General features: G+C 39.6%; 1 protein-coding gene across 1 annotated transcript in view; it reads right to left on the reverse strand.

Annotated features, from left to right (window-relative positions):
• Nucleotides 1-341: 341 nt before the first annotated feature.
• CD44 (CD44 molecule (IN blood group)) overlaps nt 342-15,045 on the reverse strand; it is a 54,392-nt gene continuing 39,688 nt past the window's right edge. Inside the window, exons 15-22 of the mRNA XM_072338177.1 lie at nt 14,165-14,344; nt 13,113-13,298; nt 12,483-12,671; nt 10,441-10,704; nt 9,389-9,574; nt 6,012-6,134; nt 4,702-4,780; nt 342-2,864 (exon numbers count right to left, since the gene is read on the reverse strand). Of these exons, the coding sequence (XP_072194278.1) occupies nt 2,648-2,864; nt 4,702-4,780; nt 6,012-6,134; nt 9,389-9,574; nt 10,441-10,704; nt 12,483-12,671; nt 13,113-13,298; nt 14,165-14,344 (1,424 nt within the window). The 3' untranslated portion in view covers nt 342-2,647. The remainder of the gene's footprint in view (nt 2,865-4,701; nt 4,781-6,011; nt 6,135-9,388; nt 9,575-10,440; nt 10,705-12,482; nt 12,672-13,112; nt 13,299-14,164; nt 14,345-15,045) is intronic.

Genomic DNA, 15,045 nt, shown 5'->3' on the forward strand with positions numbered 1-15,045 from the left:
GGCAATACTTTTTCTAGTTACAATTTAGAGATTATATTTTCTTTAACTTTGCTTAATCTGTTAAATAAATATGCAAATATATCTAGTGCTCTATATAAAAAATACATACACACAACAAACAACCCCTGAAATAATAAAACCAAGATTAATAAAAATATGCACTATATTACATGTATGAAATGGCCATCTAGTTTTGAAACTACAATGAAACTTAATTATGCATCATTTGCACAACATAACCTAAAAAGAAGCAGCATATATAAAATAACGGCACTGCCTTTTTAAAGAGAAACTGAGCATCTCCCTATAACAGATATAAAAAGAAGCCAACAAGTATGATCCATACTTATATAGGTATTGAGCATGAGATAAATTAGAAGGATTGGGTGGATTTCTCCATTTTCTCAACATCTCCATTGGAAGATGAATAACATGACACAGCCCTTTGTACTTTTGTTTTTTCACCCACCCAGACAGTGAATTATCTCCTTCTGATTGAGGCTTACATTAAATGAATATTTAAGAAGAGGCAAAATTCTTATTCTGGATCTCCACACCTAGAGCAATGTGTATGTAACACCAGTTTACACACAGCCTTCAATCGATCATCTTCATTTATAATGACAGATAGAAAAGCTTGCCTTATAACCGTACCAGAATTAAACAAACCTGATGCAGACTGTCAACAGACTTTGCACAGCACAGCTCGATATTGAAACATGTGCCTATGATTGGGCTGAAAGGTTTGACAGTGGGCCCCATGTACTTACAGCATACGTCTCCTTATCCTTATTGGCTTCGTCTTATGTGAGCACTCTTGGACTGCTCATAGAAGAGACATACACAGAGTCAGAAAGCATCCTATATGTACACTGAAATCACACCTCATCTTGGGACCTTTTGCCCAGGTGCACATTTTCCCTGAGGAGATCTGCCCGCAGATACCAGGGCTCCAAGCCACTCGATGGAATGCTTGGGAAACTGCTGAAGGGTTGTAAACTGAAAACCACAATCACAATTTTCATTTTGCTTGGTGTTCCAGTAAAGACCAGTTGATGTTAGCATGCAGCCAGCTGAAAGCCCGTCCTCTGCACTGCTTCAGATGGAGAGCATAAAGTAACATACGTTAACAGAACGAATTCCAGTGCAGGTGCTGTGGTCAGAGAGCAGATACATCTGAACATCTCTTACCAAACGTTCCCCATCCCAGCCAACACAGACCTCGCTGCTTGCAGTCACCTTTGGTTGGGTTTACTTGCATTTTTCTTAGGCAGCCCAATTAGAAGTTATTCTCCACTCAATATCCTTTCTTAAAGATGGCACAGATCACTGGTAGTAAATAACTTTCTTCCTGGCAGTTCATATCAATATAATGCGCAGCATCACAGCTTAATACAAATACTTCACATAACAGACATAGAAGGACAAAACAGAAGTGCATGATGATGCAGCTGCAACTATTTTACCTATTTTACTATATTATGTTACTGGGTGAGTTTCCTTAAAATTTGATCCATCTATTCTGTAAAATTTCAACTTCTTTTACCAATAAACAAAGTTTTTCTTTTGGCATTTTTGACTACAAGAAGTAAAAAGTGGATGAAACAGAAATCAGAAGTGAGCAATGTCATACAAAACTAACTCTCAAAATATTGGCAAACTGGTGCAATACAACGGTCATGGGAGAAACAAGATTTGGGCTCAGCATCTCCTAAGTAAAAATGGAGCAGCAGGGGCAGAGAAAGACCTATTCTTCAGGAATAAAAATGCTGTCATCATGTCTGATGACTTCCAATTGCTTGATTTGTGCATGCACAATAGATCTGGGGTCATACTGCTTAATTAGTTTTACTAGCTGACTTCTTAAAAAACATACACGAACTGTGATCTGTGAAGGAGGGGGAGGGGGGAAGAGCAAAGGACACCTCAGAAACTCAAGGATATATGTACAGATTGTTAAGACAACAAAGAAGACAAGTTTATTATGCATCAGCTCATGTTTTCCTCACTTTGTTCCCCCTCCCAAAAAATCCTGCTGTGTGCCCACAGACATTTTAAAATAGAGATAAATAAACTTTGTCCTTCTGGGTTTCACTTGTTGCAGACCAAGTCATTAATCATTACAAAACATTACTTTTTGCTTTTACTGGCAGACTTTGAATGCACCTTGCACTCTTCCTGGCTGGAAGGCATTGCTGGTGGATTCTGCAGGGTTAGGCATAATATAGGAGGCACTTCTGTTTTAAGCCATTTCAATTTTGGCTCTTGACATCTGTTACTCACTTACTGCTGTACCATGACAAGCTTAGTACCTTAAATGCCTGTAAGATGGAGCAACTGGATGCTTCTGTATCTCCGCACAGCAAAGGCATTGCATCTGGGGAACAATGACATGCCACATGCCCAGGACACAGAAAGCGCCCTCTGTGTGTGAATTGGGAACTGACTGCAACACTTGGGGCTTATTTCAGAAAGCAAATGTCAAATTTGTAACTCGGACATCATGCTAAAATAATTAAAAATGAAGGGTATTTAAGCTTAATCGTGTTCAAAAGACATCAGTAGCACAGCGCATCTGTGAATTCCTGCCCAAGGTCCGTGTGATTTTGATTTCCCCAACACTGATCTATTTGGTGACTTCGTACCACTACACTCCGCTCTTCATGTCAACCTCCTGATGATTCTGTGTTTCATCAACGGTGAGGAATTCGTCACATGCTCCTGTTTGGTCATTTGACTGTTCTTTATGAACCAAGTGCACCATTTCTTGTGATTTGCTGGCATCTCCATTTAATTCTCTTGTCTTCCTGTCGTCCACTGCACCTTTGCCATTATTAATGACTAGCTTCTTCTTCTGCCCACATCTAGATCAAAATAAAAAGAATATGAGTACAATAAATGGAGAGTAATGGAAATACAAAAACAAAATTCAAGTAATTATTTAGGAAAATGTTCCTGGAAATGAAACTTGTCTGCTAGTGCAGACCTATGCAAAGCAAAGTGCACAGTTTCTCCATGTTGTGTATTTTATTCTTGAAAAAATGCAGTATTATGTGCATAAACTTTAGCAGGAGCCCACTGGTCTACTTAGCATCACAGAATCACTAAATGGTTGAGTTGAAAGGGACCTTAAAGGCCATCCAGTTCCAACCTCTCTGCTGTGGGCAGTGTTCTCACTCATTACATCAGGCTGCCCAGTAGCTACTGTTATTAGAGAATGGACTAACATGTGTTGTTGAAATGTGGAGACTATTTTCTGATTTGGGTATATCTGTATTTAGGAGCTCTGTATATATCCCACTATACAGACAGGATAATTCCAAATCCAGACTCAGGATCAAGATCCAACAGCTGAGTGTTCACTGAATGCACACAGCACAGCTCTCTTAAGATGGACACCAACTTTTAAATTTGTACTGTAAAAGTGTTTTTGGCAAAGCATGCTTTGCCTGAATGACTAATCTGGCAGTTAAGTATCACTTTTATTCATGCTTACTGATAGCTGAGGGCTATTTTATCCAAAGGAGCTCAGTTTGCTGTGTAAATGTTGAGTACACACTTGGGAACAATTCCTGCTCTGCAGCCATGAAATGCAGAGTGAACACAGGCTTTCAAAAGAACAACTCAGATTTTCTTTCCTGAAATGATGGTCAGTGCCCAAATGTGTGACTGCATGGAGATCCTAGCTCTTTTGGCAACAGGCATCGTACAGAGGCAGTCTTCTTTGCAACATGAAGAATAATGAAGACATAAATAAACAAGTAAACTGCCCTGCACTGAACCTTGGGCAATTGGTTTGGTTTTTGTTTTAAGATAACATCTGCTTTTATTAAGACAGCACCAATTAAGCACAGAAAAACATAAAACAACAACAACAACAAAACAACAAAACAAAAAAACCCCACAACACCAAAAATACTATGATGAAGCAATCTGCAATTCACTGAGAAGGACCAATTACTTTGTGTAGGTGCTTGAGATTGCTGCCATACTGATGTTGTAACAAATATGCAGTTCTCACTCTTAAATAAATTAATACTTAGAACATTCCCACCCCACCACCCAGCTAACCCTACCCAAGTCTGCAGCAGGTTAGTGCTTAACAGAACAAATGAATTTCTTGTTATTTTGATCTTGCTAAAGAAAGAGAAAACATTCCACCTGTTTCAAGCATACTAGATGACATCCCTACTTGAAAAATTGCTCCCTAGGGACTGGTGTACGCTGCTAGGGTCTGATCCATGACTTCATACACACATGCACACCCACACGCACTGTCTCTCCTTGGGTCTCACTCCCAGCTGCATGGCAGCCCTACATAAGAGATGTTTTCCACTCATAGCATCTGGGATGTAATTTTTAGCATTGAGACCGTTACAGTTCTTGTCAGTTGCAATCTATAATTAGTCATCCTGGCCCTGTTTGTCTGTTTCTATGGTGACTCCGGGTATGAGGAAGGAAACAAAGGCAGCCTCTGCTTTTATAGGCATAGCAGAGTGAGATATAAATCAATAAGCTGTGCTGTTCAGGGCGTGTAACTCCAGAGCCACTTAACTTTAAAGAAAGCTGTTGATAATTCTGTCTCACCATGTGCCTGATATCTTTCTTATTTCACATGTTCTCTAACAATATGGTGTCAGTGCTCCATTCTATCACCCCCATCACACTTCAGTGTGTTTGGAGAAGTACAGGGTAACTTACCTCCTCCGGCTGTTAACGGCGATGCACACTGCGAGGATCAACGCCAGTGCCAGGAGAGCAGCAACGATGATCAGCCATTCTGGGGGTTGTTGGAGGGAAGAGGAATGTGTTAATCCATCCCACATAATTTCAGAGTTTCATGGACACTCAAGCATTATTTAAACTGTAAGAGTTTTTTTCTTGTTTAAGTGGATATTTCTTCATTTTGCAAATTTCTTCTTTGCAAATAAAATACATTTTCATCAGCCGTGTTGCTTACGTGGCCAAAAGAAGTGCTCGTCTATGCCCAGGCCAACTCTGATGTAATGCCTGTCCGATGTTAGCATATACAAGAACTGCACTTTGGCTGACATAAGTGTAAAGTTGTATCACTGATTTATTTCAAGAACAGGAAAAAAGGCTGAGACACCTGCAATCCCAGGTGCAAAAGTAGGATGGACTGAAGGTAGAGTGAAATGTCTACATTCATTTTGTCACTTAAAATCTTAAGTTAAGGAGCATTTGTAGGGAGAACATAAAAATATAAAGGAACTGCAATATCATGAGGAGGTAAAACTGGAATGGACCCTTGGATATCACATAAGCTGTTTCACTCCAGCGAAACAGAGAGAATAAAAACACCTCTGAGAAATATTCCATTTGCTCTTAGCATTTTTTAAAAATGGAGATTTCACAGCACCCTTCCCCATAGTCTGTTCTTTATGCAGGTCGCGCTATGCTTACCTTACCAGACTTTATCTTTGTGTCTTCCCCTGTTGTTTCTGTATGATTCAGTGCCTTGAACTGAATACAGAACCTCAGCTCTGGACTTGCCAGATCTATATCGAGTGGGATAATTACTTTCTCTGTCTTAAAAATGACTTTCCTGTTAATACGTCCCAGAATATATTTGCATTCTTTTGCAATTGTGTCACCATGTTGGCTTCTTTCTATTCTGTTCTATTCCATTTTAATCTGTAAGCCCTTTTCTGCAATGCTTGTCTCAGGTTTAACTTTTCACTGAACATTTTCACATATATGATGCTTTGCAACTACCTTCACCAAGTCGTGTCAGACTGCATACCCAAGTATGAAGATTATTTATCTCTAAATCCTGTTCTCCAAAACACACAACTTCTCTCATCTAGATACTGCTAGAGTATTCTATGAGTTACAACATGCTCCATTTCTCAGACTGTGAAAATGCTGAACATTACCTGATTCAGAGCAAAACCAGAATAACGATACTTGACCTACATTTTTGTCTGTTCAGTTCATATTCATGTCATTCTGTTCCTATATTATTGAAATACATGACTTTGGAAACCTACCTGGTACCTGGGCTGATCTTGGTTGTGACGTTACAGTTGTTGTTGTGGACTCTCCAGGGAAAGGAGTAGGTTCACCGTCTTCCTGGTATGGTCCCTGATCACTATTTATATTGGATGTTGACCCTAAAGAACAAAACCACTGTTAGCCCAAATATCCTTACTGGGTATTTCACAGGGAGGTACAAAAGCTATGACTTTTGTTATAAAAAATATATATTTCTAGAAAGTTCACGCCAACAAACCACACAGACTATAAATGTTGCACTCATCCAGACTATTGCTAGCTTACATATTCTGATAACAAAGCTTATGTCTGTACCCTTTCACCTTTTATACATTTCATTTTTGATTGTGAACCATGAACAAATATGCAATGACAGTTGCCTAGAAATTGTCTGGAAAGAGCGTAAAAACTTCTGCACATTGGTGACTTCTTGAAAAGGTTGCTACTGCATAAGTCAAAGGTCCTGCCTGTTCTATGGGGAAAAGAGGATGAGAAAAGTGTAGAGAGAGAAGACTGAAAAGGGTCAATAAGAAGAAATTTCAAAACTTTTAATTTTATTCCTATACAGGATAAAGCTGAATTTCTAAAACTTTCCTGCTTTCGTAAAATAGAAGTATAGTTCTCTGGATGGTTTATATTTGATAGCTAATTATAAGGTGGGACCTTAAAAGTTCAAAATGTTTTTCTTATTAGCAAAAATTCTCCTTGTAAACATAGAGATGGGTCCATTGGCACTTTAAAATAAGTTTTGTAACTCAGTTCTATGACAGAATTAAATCTTAAATCCAAATGAGTTCTTCTAGTCTCGCATATTTCCTGTGACGGTTATACGGCTTGAAATCTTATGCGATGACAGTAATATTTCTGGCCCACAGTGTTGCCACATGGGTATTCCATGTCTAGAATTATTTGTATACAGTGCTTCACATGGGTCTGCAACTTGGTTATCAGTATAAAAGCAATACTACAAATCTGCACCTCTCTGAAATCTTCTAGACTCTGATAGAACAAATTAGACACTGTAATCAGTTGCAGAGTTCTATTTCTTTAGCTCATATTGCAGTTCCCTTCTGTCCAGCCTTTCTGATCTCATTTCCTAAAAGCAGCTGGCAAATACGAACTAAGAAGTGCATTTTTCCCCACTGTTGAGCGTAGCCAACAAGTAGTTCATGAATGTTCCAGATGTTTTCATTATTATTAACAAGAAACTTACTGACTGATGAGTTGTTCTGCGATAGCTTATCCCAATGGACAAAGCATTAATTCAGCAACCGGAGGACTTGATCTAGCCTCCAAGAAAGCAGATCAAGAGGACTGTACTGACTGTGCTGACACTTCAGTATTTTCCAGTATTTTTTAAGGTGCTTTCTGTCACCCTGTATAAAAACACTTATTAAAGAATCCTGTGCTAAAAGAACTGCTGCATTCACCATCCCCTCTCCTGAGCGCTGAGGAGAAGCAGAATTTGGCCATGTCCCCTGGTGTCCTGGCTCTGGGGAATGTGCCTGCAGTGGTCAGGGAGGGCTCTCAGTTGCCCTGATATTTCATTTTGGTGACATACTGGGCATTCTTCCTTTTGTCAGTTATTTTTTGATTAATTCAGTGGACTGTTCTGTTATTCCACTGTGACATTTGGACAAAAGATCAGTCATTAGGGCGATGTCAGACCATGGCTTTAAAACTGCTGCGGAGGAAAAGAAATTGAAAGAAAGCAGTACAGTACACGAACCCATTTGTTTGTTCAGGAAAAGCCTATAGCTAGAACCAGCCAAGATATTAATGAATCTTTTCATTCTGCTACAGCTGTGCAAAAGAATCAGCTCTACAACAAATAAGCTCTTTTTAGAAATGGCAATACTAGTAATTCCCTTTGATTGTATTTTTAAAAAGCACAAAGAGTAGATAAGTGGGAAAACAAAAGTGAATTCACTTTGAAAAAGGCCTTCCGAGCAACCCATACAGGTTTTTTAATCTCAAAGCAAAGTAGCAAACTTTTTTTCCAAACTGTAATGTCTGTGCACTGCACTGAGGCTGCTTGGCTTAATTAAGTGATAGGGCAGTGACTGCCAAGAAATGAATCTGTTGTAGTAGGAAGCAGCTATTAATATAGGATTATCTTTCCATTAAAATGCAAATACATATTTTGCATTTATGTTGCTGTATCTATGTCTAAATGCTATAATTAATGCAGTTTTGACAGGAGTTATATTATTGAATCTATATAAAATTCTGAAGTAGAAAAAGGACAAATTCTACCTGTCATGAATTAACATTAATTAACGATAATTTAAGAAGACTCCACAAAACTGAGTGGATCTATACCAGGGTGAAAGTGGAAAGAGAAATCATAAGAACCTTCACTCTAAATCCCGTTTCTAGCTAAAATTTTTCAAAATGACTACATTCTCTGGAAACAAGTTTTAATTCCCAGTCGTTAGAAACAATAGAATTATCTTTAAAATATCTGCTGAATAATGTTAAATATATATAGGTTTGTTATCGTGCTTAACTATAAAGAATAATCACAGAGCACTGGCCAAAATCAACCCTGGCATGGTTCCACTAACTTGCAGGAAAGTGCATGAAAGCACTATTTAGATCAGTTAGAGAAAGGAATAGCTTCTGGAAAAAAATATAAATTCTGTTAGAATGATGATCTGTACAGAAAATGAATTTGGGAAGAAGGAAAAGTCTCTTCATGTCCTGTTGTAGTAAAAAATGACAAAAAAGAAAAAGGTATCTGTGGTGTAATAAGCAAAGTATTAACAACACTAACATTACCAGATGAATAACCTCCTTTAAATAAACTGTTCATAAACAAAATGTCAGTTACGACCCAATCACTGGCAAGATAAAAGCTGCAGATATACCTACTAAGGGAAAAAAAAAAAAAAATTGCACAAGAAACTTTTGATATATGTTTAACCAATGCAGAGGAAATGAGGATGGCCGAAAAAGTGACTGATAGCTGGGTTACACAGCAGTCATTTGTGTCCATTTAAAAGGAAGTAAAAATGTTAGCATGTATGTGTCGGCATAAGGAGAAAGTTTATACTTCTTCATTTTATGAGAAGTGTTACAAAATACAGATATCAGAATATAAGAGAAGGATATTTGCAAAACACTACTATCAGTCTTTTGGGACAACTACACTGCTTCACAAAGGTAAATATTCCCCAAAGATGCATCATCAGTTAACCCTATAAACGTGTTGAAAAATGTCTGTAAAAAAATAACAACAAAAACAAACAGGCAAATTACAAGTGTAACTAAGAATTAAGGATACAACAAATACTTCAAGAAAGTCATCGCTAATAAAAAACAAGAACTGAATTTTGTATAAATGAGAACACTCGCAATCTGTAGTTCTTACTAGGAGGAGGAGGGGTCAGTAATTGGTATAGATGATCATCCATATCTGGAAATACTCCAGGTATCAAATTGACATGAGAACCATCCGTGGCATTTGCTTGTTCACTGTCACTTCCAGGCTGAGTGCTGGGTACCAGAGGCCTGCTGGTTCCTTCTTCTGGGTGGAAAACATTTGTGGACGCTGTGACTGCTGGGACGACGGCACAATCAGCTTTAGAGGCCCACCAAACCTCCACCCACATTGCTTTCCTCCTTCCGATATCACAGCACACCAGAAAACATGTCCTGCTGCCTGGCTGAAAGCACGGCAGGAGAGAAGACGTGAAGGCCTCCCCTTCTCCTTCCACACTGTCAGTGGCTTTTGATACCCCTGAGTAGCACGTGCTTGCCACAGTGTAGGATGCTGGTTGTATTTCCATATGCCAGTGACAGGTGGAAAGGGAAGTCCTTCAGAAGAAGAGAGCACAGCAGGAAACCTGATCCTGTAACTCAGGAGTGAGCGGCCACACCACAGCCAGGTTTGCAGTGGTCCTGCACTGGCAAGGAGGTGCAAGGAATTCAAGACAGAACATATAGGGCACGGTTCTCGTGTGACTGCCCTGCCCTCACCATCAGGACAACACTCTGGAAATGGTGCCACTGCTGAGTCACAAGAGCAAGTCACCCAGATAACCCCACCAGAGCACCTCCACCACACCGACCGTAGCACCAGAGCACACCAAGCCTGGCCTCACTGATGTGCATGGGAGGAGGATGAGGCTGGAAATTCAGGGTCACCCAAGTGTGTGACTGGCAGAAAAGACAGAAGGCCACCCAGGAACATGCTTCAGCCAAAAACAGAAACCACCAAATGCACCAGCAAGGAGACCCTGATGCCCAGTCTAGAAGGTCACTAACAGCAGATCAGATCCTGCCACAAATTTGGCACTGCAAGTCCACAAGAAGAACATAGATCCCAAAGATGAGAAAGAGAGAAGGAGGAGTCAATTTCAGAAGAAATAATGTCTCATTTCACACGGTTTGTGAGAAATGAGCATGGTCCAGTATTCTTACTGGTACTCATGAGCAGAGATTCCTCACCAGCTTCATCTGTACTGGCAGGATCCGGCCCTAGGAGAACTGGACCCCTGGGAGCATCAGTGGGATGTGTGATGCCTTCGGTGCTCTGTGCTGCTTCGTTATCTGAAGGCAGAGTGGCCTGAGTTGGCTCTTCATGGTGACCATCATCAGGTGTTGCAAGAGCTTTATCAATGACTTGATGTGTCCACACTTCCCGGGTTACATCTTCTGGGTTCAGAATATCATTGGAGGCTGCGGCTGTTGTGATGATGGCTAAGATAACGTCAAAGATGTTTACAAATCCCTACCATATCAAGTTTTCTCTCTTTATTTCATTTATCAAGGTCTGCCTTTTCCTTTCTTAGTAGAGAATAGATTTAGCAGAAAAGAAAGCAGGACAAAGAAAAATATCTGTACTGTTCATTATTTTTGGTTTGTTTTGATCCTTTACAATTGTTCTATTGAGCACTCTATTAGTTACTTACTCATTTCCAAAATCTTAGTGATTTTGCAAGCATGCAAATCTATCCAAATCTAAGTAGCAGCTACTTAGACCTAACTATTTAAGGCTGATAATATCATCATATTAAAAAATGTCCTTTTCTTTTTTTCTTTTCATTTATTTATGCATCTCTACTTTTTCCTGGGATGATCATTAAAAAAAAAAAAAAAAAAAAAGTGTGCTCATTTCCCATTAGAAGAATTCAAAATGAATTCAGATGGAGAACTATTGAATTAAGCTGCTTAATGAATATCCTTCCCACATCATTAAGACAGTGCTCTTTTCTAATAAGACGACTGTTGATGCAAAGGAATAAAGATGTCACGAAAGAAAGCTAAGAATCAGCACAGCTTAATTGGATCCTCTTGAAGAGTATCTAAATGCTATAAAATACAAACTCAGCGATAAACATTAATACCGATGAAAAATTTACTATTGAAATTCAACATTATGAAGTAAAATGAGAAACCAAAACACTACTTTCCAAAAACTGTAGCTTACTGTGTTATCTTTGAAAATATCTGGTAACCACTACTTAAGAGGGAGAGAAATCATGCTGCTTTTAGAGTAAAATGAATGTTATGATTCCTATCATTACAAAACACTCAGATTTCAATGACCAGTTTGAAAGTATTTGAATAAACTTTCAAATCTTATTTGGGTTTTTGTATTTGTCAAACCACATAAAGCTTAACATGCTGATGAAAATAAATGATAAAGGTCCATGTGACCCCTTCCGTACGTAGCAAACAAGAGGAGGAAGTGAAGAAACATACTGTCATTTGCCAATGCAAACTTTGTTTTTTATAGCTCTTTGGAAAATCCCAAGAGTTAAAGTGATCCTGAAGAAAACTGAAGTTGAAGAAGGAAAGGGAAATTACAAATATTACTTTTCCCCATAGAGACTTTTTGCAGGCTCATCATTCTTTTGAGAAACTACAAGGGATGAAAAATCTCCAAAGCTCTACAATGTCATGAGTCCGTTATTAAACAAAACAAAACAAAAACAACACCAATAACAACAAAAAGAGTAAAGGCCCAATAATGTGATGGGGGATAATTCCTGAGGATAATATACAGAGCTTTTCAAAAGGATAACTTACAAAACTTAGAAGGAAAAACTCATAGATCTTTGTGAGCAGTAGCACATTATTTTAAAATTCACGGTACTAAAGTCATCTGTGAAAATACCAATAACAGGAGTGAATAGGTATGAAAACCTAGTTCTAAGCATATGATTCATGTACCTCTAAAAACAATATTTTCTCAGTATGACATCCCACTAAAATCAACTTGAAAAAAACTGAAGGATATAAGAAAAAGGAGGCACAGGGAAGAATGTTCTTGAAGAATAGCATTACTTCTTTAGATGTTAACATGCAACAGGACTATAAAACAGTTTATGATACTGCAAGTCTAGAAGAAGAACATAGAACCCAAAAATGAGAAAGAGAGTAGAAGGAGTCAGTTTCAGAAGAAATAACGTCTCATTTCACACGTTGTGTGAGAAATGAGCATGATTCATTATTCTTACTGGTACTCATGAGCAGAGATTCCTCACCAGCTTCATTTGCACTGGCAGGATCAGGCCCAAGGAAAACTGGAATCCCAGGGGCATCAGTGGGATGTGTGATGCCTTCAGTACTCCGTGCTGCTTCGTTATCTGAAGGCAGAGTTGGCTGAGTTGACTCTTCATGAGGAGCATCATCAGGTGTGTCAAGAGCTGTTATGATGATGGTTGAATCAACTGTGTATCCACATGCATCCCTCTGTGCCCACCCCACACCCACTGCATTCAAGTTGCTCCTCCCTTTAAAACATGGCTACACACCGGAAAAGAGAAAGAAAAAAAAATTGTCTTCCATTACATCCTCATTGCTACATTTTGAAATATTAATCTCCTGCATCTCATATATTAATCCAAAAGACTCCCAGGACAGTGGACACTCAGAGAAAGCAATCAGGAGAATTTCTGGACCAGTTCTCAGTCTGATCACAGATCCTCAATGTTAGTGTCATTTTCAAATTCTTCAACAGAGCATTTTACCTTGCAGTTATCATCCTTGGAAGAAAAGAATACTTTCTGCAACCCAATAACCCTCATTTGCTACTCAGGACTCTCAGAGTAGCAGTACAGAAAATTCAATTAAATAGCAGTTCTTACTAGTAGAAAGATGAGATGGTAATTGGTATAGATGATCATCCATATCTGGAAATACTCCAGGTATCAAATTGACATGAGAACCATCCGTGGCATTTGCTTGTTCACTGTCACTTCCAGGCTGAGTGCCGGGTACCAGGGGCCTGCTGGTTCTGTCTTCTGGGTGGAAAACATTTGTGGATGCTGTGACTGCTGGGACGACGGCACAATCAGCTTTAGAGGCCCACCAAACCTCCACCCACATTGCTTTCCTCCTTCCGATATCACAGCACACCAGAAAGCATGTCCTGCTGCCTGGCTGAAAGCACGGCAGGAGAGAAGACGTGAAGGCCTCCCCTTCTCCTTCCACACTGTCAGTGGCTTTTGATACCCCTGAGTAGCACATGCTTGCCACAGTGTAGGATACTGGTTGTATTTCCATATGCCAGTGACAGGTGGAGAGGGAAGACTTTCAGAAGAAGAGAGCACAGCAGGAAACCTGATCCTGTAACTCAGGAGTGAGCGGCCACACCACAGCCAGGTTTGCAGTGGTCCTGCACTGGCAAGGAGGTGCAAGGAATTCAAGACAGAACATATAGGGCACGGTTCTCGTGTGACTGCCCTGCCCTCACCATCAGGACAACACTCTGGAAATGGTGCCACTGCTGAGTCACAAGAGCAAGTCACCCAGATAACCCCACCAGAGCACCTCCACCACACCGACCGTAGCACCAGAGCACACCAAGCCTGGCCTCACTGATGTGCATGGGAGGAGGATGAGGCTGGAAATTCAGGGTCACCCAAGTGTGTGACTGGCAGAAAAGACAGAAGGCCACCCAGGAACATGCTTCAGCCAAAAACAGAAACCACCAAATGCACCAGCAAGGAGACCCTGATGCCCAGTCTAGAAGGTCACTAACAGCAGATCAGATCCCGCCACAAATTTGGCACTGCAAGTCCACAAGAAGAATGTAGATCCCAAAGATGAGAAAGAGAGAAGGAGGAGTCAATTTCAGAAGAAATAATGTCTCATTTCACACGGTTTGTGAGAAATGAGCATGGTCCATTATTCTTACTGGTACTCATGAGCAGAGATTCCTCACCAGCTTCATCTGTACTGGCAGGATCCGGCCCTAGGAGAACTGGACCCCTGGGAGCATCAGTGGGATGTGTGATGCCTTCAGTGCTCTGTGCTGCTTCGTTATCTGAAGGCAGAGTTGGCTCTTCATGGTGACCATCATCAGGTGTTGCAAGAGCTGTTATGACGATGGTTGAATCAGCTGTGAATTCAACATCTGCCCCACTCATCCCCATCACATTCCCTTTACACATCACTGTCTTCCCTTTAAAACAACTACTCTTTTCACACCAGAAAAGAGGAAGAAAAAAATTTTGCCCCCCTTTGTATTCTCACTGCTACATTTGAAAAATTAATTTCATGCATTTCTTATCTTATTCCAAGAGATTCACAAGAGAGTGGTGAAAACATGGATAAAGCAATCAGAAGAATTTCTGGACTAGTTCTCTGTCTGATCAAAGTTCCTCAATGTTAGTGTCATTTCCAAATTAATTCTACAGTGCATTTTACTTTGCAATTATTATGCTTGTGGTAAAGGACCCTTTCTACAACCACTCATGCTACTTTGTTGCGGAAGATTATGTGAGTAGTGACAAATTATGAAATATATTTCTAATTTGTAATCTGTTTATAGCAGTAGTAAGAGCAGTTTTCCTATCAGAATTATCTTGTTACTTGTAAGTATAAAATAAATGTTTTATAGGAAGATATATTTGAACTCTTATATCTCAACACCATCCAGGGAGATCACAGAGAAAATGAGTCACTTTATAATCTTTGTCAGAGCCTTAAGGACATCAGTATGCTACTCTTCTCTCTAAATCATGCAATAGCTTTCCAAGAGAAGCTATCTGAAAGACAGAAGTGATGAAATATGCA

Source organism: Excalfactoria chinensis, chromosome 5, assembly GCF_039878825.1.
Source record: "Excalfactoria chinensis isolate bCotChi1 chromosome 5, bCotChi1.hap2, whole genome shotgun sequence".
In the NCBI taxonomy this organism is placed as follows: domain Eukaryota; kingdom Metazoa; phylum Chordata; class Aves; order Galliformes; family Phasianidae; genus Excalfactoria; species Excalfactoria chinensis.